This window comes from Mchenga conophoros, linkage group LG15 (genome assembly GCF_057382185.1).
Source record: "Mchenga conophoros isolate Kocher_MC1m ecotype Shallow Benthic linkage group LG15, M_conophoros_male_GT1.1, whole genome shotgun sequence".
In the NCBI taxonomy this organism is placed as follows: domain Eukaryota; kingdom Metazoa; phylum Chordata; class Actinopteri; order Cichliformes; family Cichlidae; genus Mchenga; species Mchenga conophoros.
The window spans coordinates 31164522-31181134 of NC_140540.1; the positions used below are offsets into that span (position 1 = coordinate 31164522).

The 16613-nt window shown below is 40.5% G+C and overlaps 1 protein-coding gene across 1 annotated transcript; it reads right to left on the reverse strand.

Moving 5' to 3' along the window:
* Positions 1-3640: 3640 nt before the first annotated feature.
* Positions 3641-14352, reverse strand: LOC146558648 (histone deacetylase 2). The gene is made up of 14 exons (XM_085246933.1): positions 14161-14352; positions 12525-12637; positions 12314-12431; positions 12067-12141; positions 10828-10966; positions 10545-10686; positions 10201-10293; positions 8475-8583; positions 8224-8364; positions 6836-6944; positions 5840-5970; positions 4625-4780; positions 4461-4518; positions 3641-4014 (listed from the first exon to the last, which is right to left on the reverse strand). Exons 1-14 carry the CDS (start codon positions 14213-14215, stop codon positions 3984-3986), a joined length of 1470 nt encoding a protein of 489 aa, XP_085103059.1. The 5' UTR covers positions 14216-14352; the 3' UTR covers positions 3641-3983.
* Positions 14353-16613: the final 2261 nt, after the last annotated feature.

Sequence of the window (16613 nt, forward strand, 5' to 3'; positions counted from 1 at the left end):
CTCCGCTAGTAAGTCAATTCAATTTTATTTATATAGCGCCAAATCACAACAGTTGCCTGAAGGCGCTTTATATTGTATACAATAATACATACAGAGAAAAATCCAACAATCATATGACCCCCTATGAGCAAGCACTTTGGCGACAGTGGGAAGGAAAAACTCCATTTTAACAGGAAGAAACCTCCGGCAGAACCAGGCTCAGGGAGAGGCGGCCATCTGCAGCGACCGGTTGGGGTGAGAGAAGGAAGACAGGGTAGAAGACATGCTGTGGAAGAGAGACAGAGGTTAATAACAAGTATGATTCAACGCAAAGAGGTCTATTAACACATACTGAGTGAGAAAGGTGACTGGAAAGGGAAAACTCAATGCATCATGGGAATCCCCCAGCAACCTACACCTATTGCAGCATAACTAAGGGAGAATTCAGGGTCACCTGGTCCAGCCCTAACTATATGCTTTAGCAAAAAGGAAAGTTTTAAGCGTAATCTTAAAAGTAGAGATAGTGTCTGTCTCCCGAATCCAAACTGGAAGCTGGTTCCATAGAAGAGGGGCCTGAAAACTGAAGGCTCTCCCTCCCATTCTACTTTTAAATACTCTAGGAACAACAAGTAAGCCTGCAGTGTGAGAGCAAAGTGCTCTAATAGGGTGATATGGTACTACAAGGTCATTAAGATAAGATGGGGCCTGATTATTTAAGACCTTGTATGTGAGGAGCAGGGTTTTGAATTCAATTCTGGATTTAACAGGGAGCCAATGAAGGGAAGCCAAAACAGGACAAATATGCTCTCTCTTTCTAGTCCCTGTCAGTATTCTAGCTGCAGCATTTTGGATTAACTGAAGGCTTTTCAATACTAGTCCAGTATTGAATAGCACTCTGGCTGGGCTGTCTGAGATTTAGATGGGGATGAGGTAGGTGGCATGAAAGAAAGTCTGAAAGGGAGAATGACGGCGAGCACAGAATTAAACAATGCAACGCGGAGAACGATTGGTTCAAATAATCTAGAGTATGAACCTTGAGGCACCAGACTACTGGAAACATGTAATGACAAACAACAACAATGACTTTACCAAGGAATATGATGTAACACCTGCTGATATTCCTGCAAATTAGCATATTGTCTTAAAAGCACAGGCAGAAAAAGTATCGATGAGTCACTTTAAATCAAGCGAGAGTGCTTTTTCTATTCATTTTTTCTAGACTACAATTAGTTCAACGTGGCTGCACTAAACAGCACATCATAACCTCTCATTACTTCATAATGTGTGCCCATAAAACATCCATTCACTCAATATTCTCTTAAATACCATTGCATTGGCAATATCCTGAACGTTCACACCACTTGTAATATAGCAGACTGCAGGTGATTACACTACTGATTCTCTTATTAACAGTTTGTGTTTGATAAGATTCAGAACATCATCCTGTGTATTGAGGATTCCTTTAAACATCTGAGTGAGTCAGAGCTTGAAATTGAGGAACTGAGCTCAGCAGACACGAAAATGGCTTTAAACAGTTCTCGAGAGACAGACAGGATTATGGCCTTATCTTTGGGAAGGAACTAAGATCCCTCTTATCTGGCACTTTATAAGAATATGCAGAGAAGAAAGGAATGGATGCTAGGCTTGAAACAGTTACTAAATCTGCCAAAGATAAAAGAGTTTTAGACAATTTAATACCAATCGCTCTGCTAAACACTGATTATAAGATTCTGTTAGGGGCTATATTTGTGACGCTGAAGAAAGGCACGAGGATTTCATAGTGAGAATTTGTAAAACGAATAATAATAACAATGATATAACGCTGGTATTGGAGCGTCTTTATTATAGCAAAATAATTCAAGAAAGAGTGTATTTCTATTTTAAGATTTTCACAAAGCAAAGTTCATATTGAAAAGATTTATCTCTTTGACTCTTTGAATTTGGGGAAAAATCTGTTAGTGCCATTGGTTATCCAACGGAATAAATAACTCTCTAGGCCAGGGGTGTCAAACTCAAATACACAGTGGGCCAAAATTCAAAATGGAACAAAGTCACGGGCTAACATTAATATTTATTGAAAAAATAATCTTCCTCCAGATATAAGAATGAATCTTTTCTTATGGACTCAAACAAGTTTAGCTGAAAAACTGAATATGGAACAGCAAAGCTTAATACTAAACAATATATATATTAGCTGTATAATACCAGTAGGCCTGCTCTAATAGTAATTTGGTATGGCTTCGCGGGCCAAATGTAATTAGGCTGTGGGCCAAATTTGGCCCGCGGGCCAGAGTTTGACACCTATGCTCTAGGCCATCACACTTGATTCAAGATTTCAGATTAATTGAGGAATGTGTCAAATATGTAGTAGCAAACCAATTTTCCTCCCTCCAAAGGGAGGGGTTATCAACTCGGTTCCATTTGTCTGTTTGTTAGCAGGCTAGCTTCCACAGTTTTTAATATTTCACTTCAAATGTTATGTGATGGTTGATATCAAAAACCAGCTTGAACTGATTTAATTTGGATGGAAATTGGGTCAAGGTCAAGTCACACATTACTGACCAGCCTGCACCAACCCCTGACTTAAACCCCTTTGAAAATCTTTGAGGTGATCTCAATTGAGTTTTATTTATATAGCGCCAAAACACAACAACAGTTGGCTCAAGATACTTTATACTGGAAGGTAAAGACCTTATAATAATACAAAGAAAACCCCCCAAATTAGATGACCACCTATGACCAAGTGCTTTGGCGACAGTGGGAAGGAAAAACTCCCTTTTAACAGGAAGAAATTCTAATCTAAAAAGTAGAGATGGTGTCTGCCTCGTGAATCCACAATGGAAGCTGGTTCCACAGAAGAGGGGCCTGATAAGAAGGTTCTGCCTCCCATTCTACTTTTAAATATTAGGAACTACAAGTGAGCCCAGTCTGAGAGCGAAGTGCTCTAATGGGGTGATATGGTACTATAAGATCATTAAGATAAGATGGGGCCTGATTATTTAAGACCTTGCATGTAAAGAGAAGAATTTTAAGTGGGAGCTAATGAAGTGAAGCCAATATAGGAGAAGTATGCTCTCTCTTTCTAGTCCCTGTCAGTACTCTTGCTGCAGCATTTTGGATCAACTTTTCAGGGATTTTTGAACTAAAGAGCAAGGTACATGCCAGAAGACCATCAAATATGGAGAAGCCTGAGAGATTTGTCAAAGAATGGGATTGCTCAGGAGACATGCGCATGACTCGTTGAAAACTACAACAAACAACTGCAGGCTGTTGTCCAGCAAAAAGGATACGCAATTCACTATTCCGGAAAACCACTTCTCAGAACCATGAGCAAAATATTTATAATAGACCGGAAACTGACAAGTGGTCAATACTTCCTTGTCATTCAGCTTGTTATATGAATGAAGAAGCTGAATGAAAATAACCAAGTTCACAAGTTTGGGTCACTAGTTACTCCTAGTTACTGCCTGAGGTGGGCTTCCATCACAGCAACACTGTATGAAAGCTATGCATTACATATGCATGCCAGTAATAATCCTTCATTCCACCTGTGTCTGGAAAATAAATTGCATGTACTGTGATGCCTTTTCCCAGGTTAGAAAGCCCTCTTGTGGCTGAACATGTTCAGAACATGAATCTATGATGAGCTGAAACAACAATCTCAAAGACAACAGTATAAAAATTTTTTTATTAACAAGCACAAAATATCAAAATTCAGCTGTAAAATCATTACAGGTTCACGTAAGGGTTTAAACTCTTGTTTAACGACAAAAGAGCTGATTCAGAAGATTAAGCACATTGGATTCACATCGTTTAATAAGCACCAAATCTGGAAAATTCAAGGGCTGAATTCAGGATAACCACTGACACACAACACAAAGAGACAATTTACAAGTAGAAAACAAAGAGTCATAATAAATATAATGCTTCTTAATGGTGTTTTGGGGAAGTGCAGGATCCTTGAGGCTCGACAGCACCAGTTAAGATCTTTGGATAAGAACACTTTAGGTACTGCTGGTCTGCTCAGTTTTCACACTGCAGAGGAAGAAAAATCGATTAGTTCAAACAACAGAAATGTTGCTATAGTGATGAGTTAAGTACTGGCTACATATAACATTAGAACAACAGGCTACTAACGTGTGCACATACTGTGGTAGCCCAGTGGTTGAACAAGGTACAGCTCCGGATCAGAGCAACAGCTGACTGCACTGGCGCTTTGGTTTGCCCAATATGACTTTCACTTGAGTTTCTGAAGCATCTTTTGTGTTTTGATGTCACAGTAAAATAACTTCATGAAAAATGACAACAATCCCACAGTCTCTCCACATCTTTGAAGTATTGTGCCCTAATCAGATTTGTGCATATAAAAGCTCTGCTTGTCATGCACAACACAACCTCATACTCAGTTTGAAAAAGCATGCAGTAACTGCATTTAAAAAGGAGCGAGAACACTCAGTGTGTGAATGAATTCAAACATTCACCTCTTTGAGTCAGTCTTCTCAGCACTGCTGTCTTTTGTCTTCTCTTCTTCTTTTATATCTAAGGTGTGAAAAATGGGGAAGAAAGAAACCTTTTAATCACAATCAGCGTTACACATTGTTACACTGTTAATAACAACAATCGAGTAAGCATCAAAGTAACCAACCAGCTTTCTTCTCCTCTCCTTCCTGTTTGTCCTCGTCCACTCTGGGCCTTTTGGCTCCTTTCTTGTGATTGGCTGTGTTCCTCCTGCCTCCCTCCCCTTCATCCTCAGAGTCTGAGAACTCTTCGTCACAGGCTATTCTCTTATCTGTAGCACGGACTGCAATCAAAGACCAAACTCTGGTGAGTTTGAGTGAGTGAGTTGTAACACAGCATAATAATGCATATGCAGTACTGCTGCTCCTTTTTTCCAAACCTGGGGTCCTTTCTCCCATGGGTTGGCAACCTTTCTGATGATGAGTGCCATCTAAAATTTCCCCAGAAGTCACTGTGCCATATCAACCATTGCATTAGGAATAAATTTAATAACGCTCTATATCAACAGTTACACACTATATAGAACTAATTTATAGAACTATTTTTGTTTGCAGATGTTGGCATAGTGCAGTATTATATTTATGTGTATTTCCGTGTTGCTGATGCTGCGCTGAGCTCCTGAAGCATTTGAAGTGTCGGAATGTGGAAATTTCAACATTGCTTGAAAAAACTGCCAGCTAGCAACGTCCTTCTCACCGGTAGGCTAAGTGATTTTTAGGCAATTAAAAGTTGAATCTGGTAGTTGGGGTTGTTAGCTAAGATACCGTCATTAAGAAGCAGCACAACTAATGTGTCTATGCGAGCTAATTTGCGATGTACACCGGTGGCCCGGCCATTTATTTTTAATACACCTTCTCAGATTAATTCACTGCGTGTCGTGCCATCAGTTAACCCTTCGCATGCCAGCTGTGGCACAAGTGCCCAGGGTTGCCGACCCCTGGTCTAAATTACAAACATGTCTGGGTAAACACTGCAGGCATTTTCCAATTTTAGTGTTCCCACTCAATACTGTTCTTCACCCTTTGATTCAAAACATTTTTTGATCATTTCATAAGTTGAGAGCCAGAGTAATGGGACCGTAAGGCTAATGTGGTACAATGCAGAAATGAAGATACTGCAGAACTGCACTGATAACATCCCCCTCTGTCTTATTTTCCACCTTTTTGCCACTTAGTGTCTCAGAAGGCTTTTCTTATTTCTCTGTTTTGTGCCTGTTCCCCCATCTTGTCTTAGAAAATAATTGTAGACGACCACAGAAAGAGGCTTGCCAAAGAAGCTATAACCAAAAATGCAACGTACGCCATAGAAGCCGATGCTTTGTGAAAACGAATGAAGGTCTTACTGGACAAGCGTTTGTCAGGATCCTCTGTGTCCTCATCCACTGTGTCGTCTGGGACAGCATCCCCTGGGATGGCTTGCATCTGAACCCCTGGAGCATGAGGCAGCATCCGCAGGTTCTCAAACAGCCGCTGCCTGAAAAGTCACATACTGATCATCTGCATTTCAATGTCTTTATTAATCAATTGTTGTACATCACTTTTCTAGCCTAGCAACATTTTGACATTGTAATGTGAAGGTGGTTGTTTCCTTTCCACTGCTGCTTGCTCATAGCAAGTCAACGTTTTCTGCCTGTTATTGTGGGTCTTAAAGAACTTCAAATCGATGTTGTTGTGTTTCAGTGATAAATAGAACAGAATAGAACTGAAAAAGCTGAATTGAGATGAAGGCTGATATAAGTACAGTTAACTAGAGTTGACTGACAGATTAATATATAAGGGGAATAATGACTGTAGAACTGAATGGGTCGGTGATAGATGTTTTGCCAGGCAGAGGCGTCAGAGTGTGGAGAGCGTGTCTGAATGTGTGGAGTACTGGGCAGATTGTTGGCTGTACGGAGAAGCAGGGGAAATGAAATGAGCAGAGAATCCAGAGGGTGGAGAACTAATCTGAGCAAATAAAGAGTCAAATCTGGAGCACAGCCACCGAACTGGATGGGTTGGTTTCAGGCCTGAGAAGCAGCGCAGAGGAGGTGAAGGGCTACGGACTGAGGTGGGGCAGCGTGGACAGTGGAGAAGCTGCAGGTCCAGTTGTGGACATTGACTATCTAACTTATACAACAATTCATTTATTAGTTAGCCAACTGTGAGGTCAGCTTTCTAAGTTCAATCTGTTTTCATTCCTTCTGTATTTTAATTAAACTAATACCACACTGTCCAAAATGTATTTTTAACTTGTCAATAACATTCTTTTTCCACAATTATTCCAAATCTCCAGCAGTTCTAAGCTTGCAATTCTGGCAGTTCTAGAAAGAAAACAAATAGTTTCACATTTGACATACTTGATTTTGTCCATATATTCCTGTGAGTTCTGGTTGGTCATGTTGGAGGGGCTGATGTGGAGCTTGAAGTCAGGCCCGAAGTACTCAAAGTAGTCATTGTATGGCAGTTCTACAACAGAAACATCGTTGAGATGAGAGAAAAAAAACTGCTGGAGAAAATCTGTCAAATGAGGAATCACGTTAAAAGAAAAAGGGGTGCTACCACACCTGTTAAGATTTATTGAAACTTTATAACCTACACTGATCATGAGTGAGGGCAAGATGAAGAGAAATGTGTAGGGAGGTAAGTTAATGTGTTGAAATCCCGTTAAGAGAACTGCTGTCCCATTCCACGCTCTAATTACATCCCCCCTCTTTATGTGGAAATCTGACAGTCTGCTGACTCAGCTCCTTGTGAGCAAAGGCAGGAAGCAGGTTGGCCCTTCCCTAAGGTGAAGTTAACTAAAAACTCCATCACCTCCAACAAGCCTCACACTGCAGGCTACAGACACACACATTAAACTTTAAATGACCAGCATCACTGTTTGACATGCTCCACTTATTTGATCTATACCTGCAAAATTTAAAAAGAATATACATATGGTCCTGCAGTGATATTTATTTTGTTTTTTAGGCTTTGTTGAGTCAAGCTTGTCTATGGCAAGCATAGTACACTCCTCTGGCACCAATTCTTAAGAAGCTAGTAACTGCTAATGTAGTCTGGGGTCTCTAACTTCACACAGAGATCAAGAGAAGGCTATAGAGGTCTTTATACACCCAGATTATTTCAGCCTCAGCAGGCTCTACTTTAAGTAATAATTAGATAATATATCAGTTAAGTGGTGTGCACAACTACTCAACAAGGCTATAAAGCACTGCTGCCCTAAATAAATAGCACCCAAATTTAAGTTAACCATATGGACTGTATGTGTGTGTTAACCATCTTGGATCTGTCCAACCATCAGTTCAATTTTCAATTCAATTCCGCCTGAGAAACATGGAGTCAGACTTCGAGGTGCTCGTTCTCATCTCAACTAACTTCAAACTCAGTTGGAAACCACCCAAGTGCAAGCTGGAGGTCATAGCTTGATGAAATGAACAAAACCACATCGTCTGCAAAAAGCAGAGAGGTTATTCTGAGACCACCTCTAACTCTGGGCTGCACCTAGAAATTGTGTTCATTGAAGCTATGAAAAGAGTCAGTGACAAAGAACAACCCTGGTCACCTCAATGATGTGGCGAGTTAAACGAATCGCTCTTTTTATTAATGTAGGACACCTATTAAGTGCCGGTTCGGTAAACCAGATTGCCACTTAGCTTTTTTCTTCTTTCTTGTATAACAAAGAAAGCAAAGAAATCCAAGACAATTTTAACTACAGTCATTCACTGACATGGAAAAAGTGACTAACCGTCAGGGATGTCAGTGTCCAGAGCCACAGCTGTCTCATAGGTCCAGCATCGGGCCACATTTCGAATGGTGTATCCTCCTCCACCCAGCATGAGCAGTGGCAGGTTGAAGGACTTGATGTATTCCACACATTTGGCATGCCCTTTTAGGATTAAAAAACCCAGGAAAAACACACAAAATGCAAGACATTCAGTATGGTTTGTGACATCACTTTATTACACCATTCAGCATTACTGTACTGTGTATGTTTACCTCGGATGGTGAGGTTAAAGCAGCCGAGGCGGTCTCCTGAGAGAGAGTCTGCACCACACTGAAGAACCACAGCACTGGGCTGGTACATCTCCATCACCTTAGCCATCACCTACACAATCAAAGTAGAAAAATCTGTGACTCCTTGTCAACACCTTTATATTTATCTCTAATTCTTTAGACGTAAGGAAGCACTATAATTTCTGTTAAACATAATGACGACACAAGCCCGTGTGCGTCTAAGAGCAAGAGCCATGCAACACAAATTTTGTATCTAAGAAGGGGGCTGCTTCAACATCTTCCGATAAAGCACAGAATTTTGCAACAACATGCTTGTGAAAACACTGCCTAAGCTAATTTTATGCTAATATTTGACTTACGCTGTGTCACAGGATAAAAACATGTCACTACTATTGCACTGTAATGCTTCTGCTGGCACGCTGTTTCAATAGATTCACACTAGATACACAAATTGTGCATCTGAAAAGAAGAATAGAAAATACTTACACCTATAAATGTTACCGAGTGCCAGCTGCAAGCATCAATAAAAAAAAACAAGAGTAGCTGTCTGTCTCCTATGTGACTACAGTACTTTAGATTTGAATTGCCTGCTGTAGCTAACCCTAACCCTACAATTAAAATCAGAACAGTGAGCTAAAAGACAACATGGTAATTCTCTATTGGTTTGCCTTTGAAAATACAATATTTTATCTGTTGTTTTTTTCCCCCCAGCAATATATTTATTTATTAATTATATTAGAGATGTTCCTGGTGATCAATTTCCTAGTCGACTAGTCGTGGGAAAAAAAACTTAGACTGCCCGACTAGTCTAAAACTAGGAAACAAAACTAAGACAATCTAAAGTTGGGTCGTGGGGGAAGCAGCAGGGAAGCCCAGACCTCCCTCTCACCACCTCCACCAGCGTATCCAGGAAACGTTTAGCCATTCCCAGACGTAATATCTCAAGCATGTCCCAGATAAACGCCCAGTTGGAACACCTTACCCTGGAGGTGACAACCTTAGCCATCTCCTTTCAATATGGAGGAGCGTTGACTCTACTCTGAAGTTGTCCCAAATGATCTAACTCATCACCCTATTGCATCCTGTCAGAGAAAGCTAATTTCCTCCAGTTGTATCCGCGATCTCATTCTAATAACGTTAGCCTAGATCAGGGGTAGGCAACTCCAGGCCTCAAAGGCCGGTGTACTGCAGGTTTTGGTTGTGTCCTTGATCCAACACAGCTGATTTAAATGGCTAAAATACCTCCTCAAAATGTCTTGAAGTTCTCTAGAGGCCTGGTAGTGTGATTCAGGTGTGATCCAGGGTGATATCTAAAACCTGTAGGACACCGGCACTTGAGGCCTGGACCTTGCCTAACACTGGTCTAGATTGATAGATTCATGGCGTTTCCCAACAACAATCTGCTGTTGGGAAACGCAACAGCAGATTGCCCAATGCTGCCACCTGGTGGCAGATGGCAGCATTGGGCATCAATTAAAATTTTAACAAGTATAACAATTAGACTAGCAAGTCTGGTACTGACTAGTGACGACAGCGACGAGTAGTCAGCTGGGCAACTAGTTGCGGACATCCCTAAATTATATATATATTACTATTTAATCATTTCCTTCTGGATCAGTTCATTTGGGAAGAGCGAAAAAACGAAGTGCTGTGACTTTTAAAGGGTCAGTTATATTTGCAGTGCAAAACAAGCATTTGTGGAACTCACAGGCTTGAAGATTTGCTCATATGACTCGTCATCTATGCCATCCCGCAGTGGGAAGTTGACAGCGTAATATTTGCCTTTTCCAGCTCCAATATCCTAAAGGTAAAAAAGACAAAAAAGTGCATACTGAATAATCTCCAAGTATAGACTCCTCAGCAGTGTGCAAATGCATGTGTTAGCTGCACCAAATTAACAAAGCCCTTATATCTTTCCATGAACAAAAACAAAAAATAAATACTCACACAAATGCAAAACTATCCTATGATATCATCATACAGATTTTGCTGTTTTCAATTAAGAAATTATGACTTCTTAGTAACCAGCTGAAGGAAGAGTGTAAGGCTCACCCGAAGGTCACCAGTTCCAGGGAAGTACTCCCCATATTTATGGAAGGACACAGTCATAACTCTGTCTGTTGTGTAGAAGGCCTCCTCCACTCCATCTCCATGGTGGATGTCTATGTCGATGTACAGCACCCTCTGGTGGTACCTGGTAAAAAGGGCCACAGACAGAGCTCGGATGAGTACAAACACTGCATAGAAACAATGCTGTGAGAAATGGGTCTTTCACCTGCTTTCATTTAATGAATTTTTATATGTAGATGGGAAACAAAGCGGGAAATATTCTCACTTGAGCAGCTCCAGGATGGCCAGCACAATGTCATTGACGTAACAGAACCCTGAGGCCTCCGATTTCTTTGCATGGTGGAGTCCTCCTGCCCAATTCACTGCAATGTCTGTCTGCTGTCGGTTCAGCTTCACTGAGCCAGCTGTACACAACAGGAAACATGTTTGATTATGCAGTTTGTAAAGAAACTGATATATATCTGATGAGTTAATCAATAAGTCACTTAGTCTAACTTTGTTGTCATAACCGGAAAAATGTTTAATCAAGGCTGGCACTGAAACAGCTGGACAACTGAAAGCCAAGAACTTGTTCCTGTAACTGTGCTCTCCGGGAACAGGTGACAATAAAAAGAATTTGCTGCCTCAGTCTAATGACCACTGCACTGACTTTGTTTCTGAAGGATTTGACTGACAGTAATGAGGTCCTACATGAGCAATTACAGCTTTCTGTCTGTTCTTTTATAGAGGACTATTTATAAAGATGGTTGGTGCTAACTATACAGATCATGTTTCATTCTACTCTGGTTGATGACTTGTCAACAAACACAGTGCTTGTAACTTGTACCACAAAGCAGGATTTGGGGTTTAGTGAGAGAACTTCAGGAGTCCCACCAAATCCTCAGGATTACAAAGGTGGTTCACAAAGGTACACAAGATAAGGATTCATTTTTGTAGGGAATTCAATCCTGACCTCTTATTCCAAAGACAGTCATGTCTTTAGGAATATTATCCTTCCAAAGACAATGTAGAAATGACTGAGAACCATAAGACTTTTTAGATACAAATAATTGTGTTATTCTGTTAAATTGGCAGTGTCTATTAATGTTACAGATAGGTCTAATGTTGCTGAAACAGGAGCTCAATGACTTCCTGATGTTCCACACAAAATATTGTGAGTGTTGTGAATGTCATCACGTGGTGCATGTTCCTGCTTGTCTGCTGTGGTTCTATGGGAAGTAGTGTGTCAACTAGCAGATACAAAGACAGTACTGTGGGTACTGATACTGCTATAAATGAGTAACTAATCCAATCGTCAGTTTTAGTGTCAGTTAGGATCTGAGTATCTATTTTTTGACAACCCTACTACAGACTATTTATCACCTCCAGAGTTGCAACAGAATGAATAAAACTGTGTCACAGTATATCTTTAACATAAATATTCAGATTGCTTGACTCAACTGACTTATCAAGACCTTTTATATGACCGCTTAGCAACATCTGATTCATCATTAGCACGACTTACCAGCCGAACCACCAGCAGACAGTTGGCAGAACTCAAACAAGCCATCGAATACTGGACAGTCCTCCCCAACATTGACTGCAGAGTAAATAAATACATAAATAAATAGGAAACCAAAAAATAGGAAGGTGTTCAAAATTTTGTTTGAGCAGTATGAATGGAAACAGAAGGGCAGAGGAGCTCCTTGTATTTCGTACTTGGAATAGTACACAAAATTCTGTAATGTCCCAAAGAGGACACAATGACTTACACCTCTGCATCTGTTTGCTGAACTCTGACATGTTGTCTGGTCGTATGGATCGGAGGAACTTGATGTAGTCATCACTGTGATATTTTGTCATCTCGTCTGCAGTGGCTTTGTGTGGCCTCTGAAACACAAGACATTCCAAGCTGGTTGGAAACTACAACAAGGAAGGCCAGAACCTATGGTATGCTTAGTGTCACATGCTTGGAAAACATACATAGACCTCCATCTTCCTGTACAGTCCATAGTTCAGAAGTAAGTTGTGGGTCATCCGGATACGATGTGGTTTCATGGGGTGCCCCTGTCCATAGTAATAATTTCCTATGTCACCTGCAAAGACAAAAGGAACAAGATAAGAAACACATTTCCATCCGATAATAATTATTAATTTAAGCTGCGAATGAAAATAAAAATGGATGCTTTTCAGGTTCTGTCTGAGCAACAAAAGAGATTTTACACTTATTTACACATTCTATAAAAACAGCACATTTTGTACTTTTCATCAAAATTGACAACCTGCCAATTGTGTACTGTGTTTCTCCCCCCCTTCTTAATTCTTAACTGTTCCTGCTCTAATCCTGACCACAAACAAAAAGACCAAATGAAACCCCCATATGTTAAGGTATTAACTGTTTTACATCTTTGAGGTATTCTGTGGCTGCTAAGTTAGCAACTAGCATGACACAAACATAATGCTAGAACAGCAAATAACAGAAAAGCAAAGGGAAAACCGAGTTTTTCTTAACACAACAACAGTGGGGAACAACAGCAACATCATTCACGGTGTAATACCATACGTATAATTCAAGCATTTTTAATGTAACTGAAAAACTATGGATGCTTACCACCAAGAAGTAGATCACAAGATTGTGCAGGTCAAACAGTGATGTTTACTTCAATTTTACCTGCACATGCAGTTATCCTACAATAGCTCACTACACCTCCTTCAGACTATGAATGTACTGCTGATCTCAGTTGCCAATATTATTAAAAGGTATAAAGTTCATGGGGCTGTAGCCACCTTCCCAGGACATGGGCGCAAGAACAAATGCAACTTCAGGTTGAACAGAGAAATAGCACGCAAAGTAGAAAAGAGAAAAAAAAATACTGGGTTGTTGTGTTTAGTGAGAAATAAAAAGCAACGTAAAAACAACAATAACACAGCATTTGACTGTTAAATATTCAGATGAAAACTGAATGCACGGTTCTAGTTCTAGTACATGTAAACTGAATGCAGGGCTATATGTGAACAAAGTTAGTTTTTACTGCAAGTCTCTTCAAAATTCTGACAAGATACTGTAACTATGTTCCTTGTACATGAGGAATACAAATAAGGGGTTTCTCTTATGAGAGAGAGTGATGTTAGACAACACGGTGATACGCTCCAATAAGGCCTGAGCACTTAATTGTGTAACAGTGGCACATTTTGCTTCATTATTTTTACGAATGTAACTCTGACGACGACTCATCAGTTCCTAATCATTTTTGATTTAACAGAGGTAACGCGGTGCACAAAGCCCGATCTACGTCTGCAACTATAAGTTATACAATCGTGACAATGAGTGCTTGTGTCGCAAATTCTCAACATTAATTTAACCGAAGCCCTCCTCTTTTCTCTGACTCGGTTGAAGTAAGGTGATTTTTTTTTTACTTTTACTCATAATAGTAAACACACGAATACTCTCTTTGCACCGCGGAGACCTTTCAAACGATGGTCATTAGCGCCTACTCGTTAGCTTGCTAGTGTTAAACAGTATACATTCACCAGCAGCTACACTGACTAGCTGGCTAGCGTTAGCCTGCCAGATGGCTCAGTTTGGGCTGCCCATTCACACGCTCAGGATGTCCCATACCGTCGTAGTAGTAGCAGACCTTCTTCTTGGTCCCGCCTGCGGTCGTGTAAGCCATTTTAAAAGTGCCTCTAGAAATAAAAAGTTGGTTTGAATTTGCTTCAGCAGACAGAAGATGGGATAGACGGCATCAACACATAATTACACACGGCGGAAAGTCGCTGAATGGGAGGCGCAACTTCGGCGGGGAGGGGCGGGTTAGACAACTTCGGTAGGCCGCTTACCCCACCGCGAGGAGTCCCATTCAACCCAGAGGATGGGAAAAGTGGACTCATAAGGATGTGTGAAACATGGTAAAAACGCGCTTCATAAAATTCAGTTCCACTGCTTTATCCGTTACATTCTTTCATTTCTTACTACCATGCAATAGAATTAGATACATTTATGGCTGTAACAAATATGGATTTGTTAACTCCATTACCTGAAGTATTGCCCAACAAACCTGTCCCTGACCCACCTGTCAGGGACAGGTACTGGCGGTGACTGCGAAAATACAGGCGATCGTTGAGTTTCCAGTCCCACAAACGAGAAGGGCGCTGCGCCGATTTCTAGGAATGTGTGGTTATTACAGAGGTTTTTGTAAGAACTTTGCCACTGTTGTCGTTCCTCTCACCGATTTGATCAGTCCGGTGAAGCCTTTTGTGTGGACGCCTGTTTGTCAGACTGCTTTCGAGTCTGCGAAAGCATTACTGTGCAGTTCCCCTGTTCTTACGGCACCAAATTTCATGTCCCCTTTCAAGCTCGAGGTTGACGCTAGTGCGGCTGGTGCAGGAGCTGTCCTTATGCAGGAAGACCATCGCGGCGTGGATCGCCCAATTTGTTATTTTTCCAAAAAATTCAACAAACATCAGATTAACTACAGCACTATTGAAAAGGAAGCCCTTGCCTTGTTGTTAGCCCTGCAGCATTTCGAGGTGTATATCGGATCCAGCTCTATCCCTGTTCAAGTGTTCACTGACCACAATCCATTGGTGTTTCTCTCCCAGATGCAAAACTCAAATCAGAGACTTATGCGTTGGTCCCTTCTTTTGCAAGATTTCAACCTGCAAATCAAACATAAGAAAGGGACGGAAAATGTCATCGCTGACGCCCTGTCGAGAGCAATTGCATAGTTTGGGAATTAAACAATAGGAGGGTTGTTTAATTGTTTTTGTTTTTCGTCAGTTTTCACCTGGTTTGATATTTATATTTACCCCGAGAGTCATTTTTGGGCAATGCCCTGATTTTATGCTGAGCTTTAAAGGAATTTTAAGAGGGTAATACCAAAAAAAGCCAGTACAGATTTGCACATGGACAGAGCTGGAGCTGTTAACTTATCAGGTTGTACATGAGTACTAATCAGTTCTTCGGTTTTTCCACAGTTATAGTGTTGTTATGGAGCTATATCTGAGTGGAAGACTTTTGAGAACCAGACCACATTTTAACAAATCTGATGTCTGAACATTATATATGTATATAGTGAAAGTTGGGGAAATGTCCACTTAAAGAAAATCATGGCAGACAGAATCCTCTCATAGCTTGAGAGTGGTTCCAGATTCTTTGTGCAGCAGTAATCCTGTACAGTATTGCTCAGGTACAAGGCAAACTGTAAATGATGATGAAACATTTTTTACCAAAAACTATTTTGGTAGTCTCTTATTCTATTCATGCCCCTTAATGTAGCCATATTGTGAACTTTGGACAGAACTGGGTTAGCTGTTTCTGAATCCTGTTTTCATGCTAAGTTATTCTAAAGACAGGGTTATTTTGTTTTGGAACCAAATCAGACGTTAATGAAACTCAAAGTCTGTACTGTAGCAACTGTAGTGTCTAGACCTAGTCTTTGTCGTTTTTAGTGCCTTAACGTAACCGAATGAATTTTTGAAGAATTGATGCTAATGTAGAAATCTCTGATATATATGACTTAAACTTGGGTGTGTGTGTAAATTCTTTGCTCCACTGCCCTTCCATTTTCCAAATGCAGACTTATTTGCTTTAAAAAATATTGATGAAAGCAAGATTAAACATTACATTCAGGGATATGAAAATAATGTAGGGACGTTTGTGTCCAGAAACATGAATCAATAGAACATTTCCCATGTTGCTTGTTTGTGTTTATTGTGTTATGGTGTGTTGATACCTGTGCATTCCTGCATTATCCTTTTGTGTTGCACATTTCGATGATTTTTTTGCTTGCTACCTGGCCTGACCTGTCTCCCCAATGTGATGTTTGTATTGTATACGGTCGGCAAGGTCTGTCATCTCGGTTGTGGGCAAAAGACCTTCAACTGACAAATAAAGGCTATCTCATCTCATCTCATCTCATCAACATTTCTTCAGGGAGACACCGATGGTGGTTTTGGTTTGTACCCCACTAAGTTTCTTTCTTTCCACCACTCAGAATTACAACCACGGTGTAAGTCTGCAAGTCAGTTATTTCTGATCTACTACCCTCAAAAAGAATATTAAAATACACC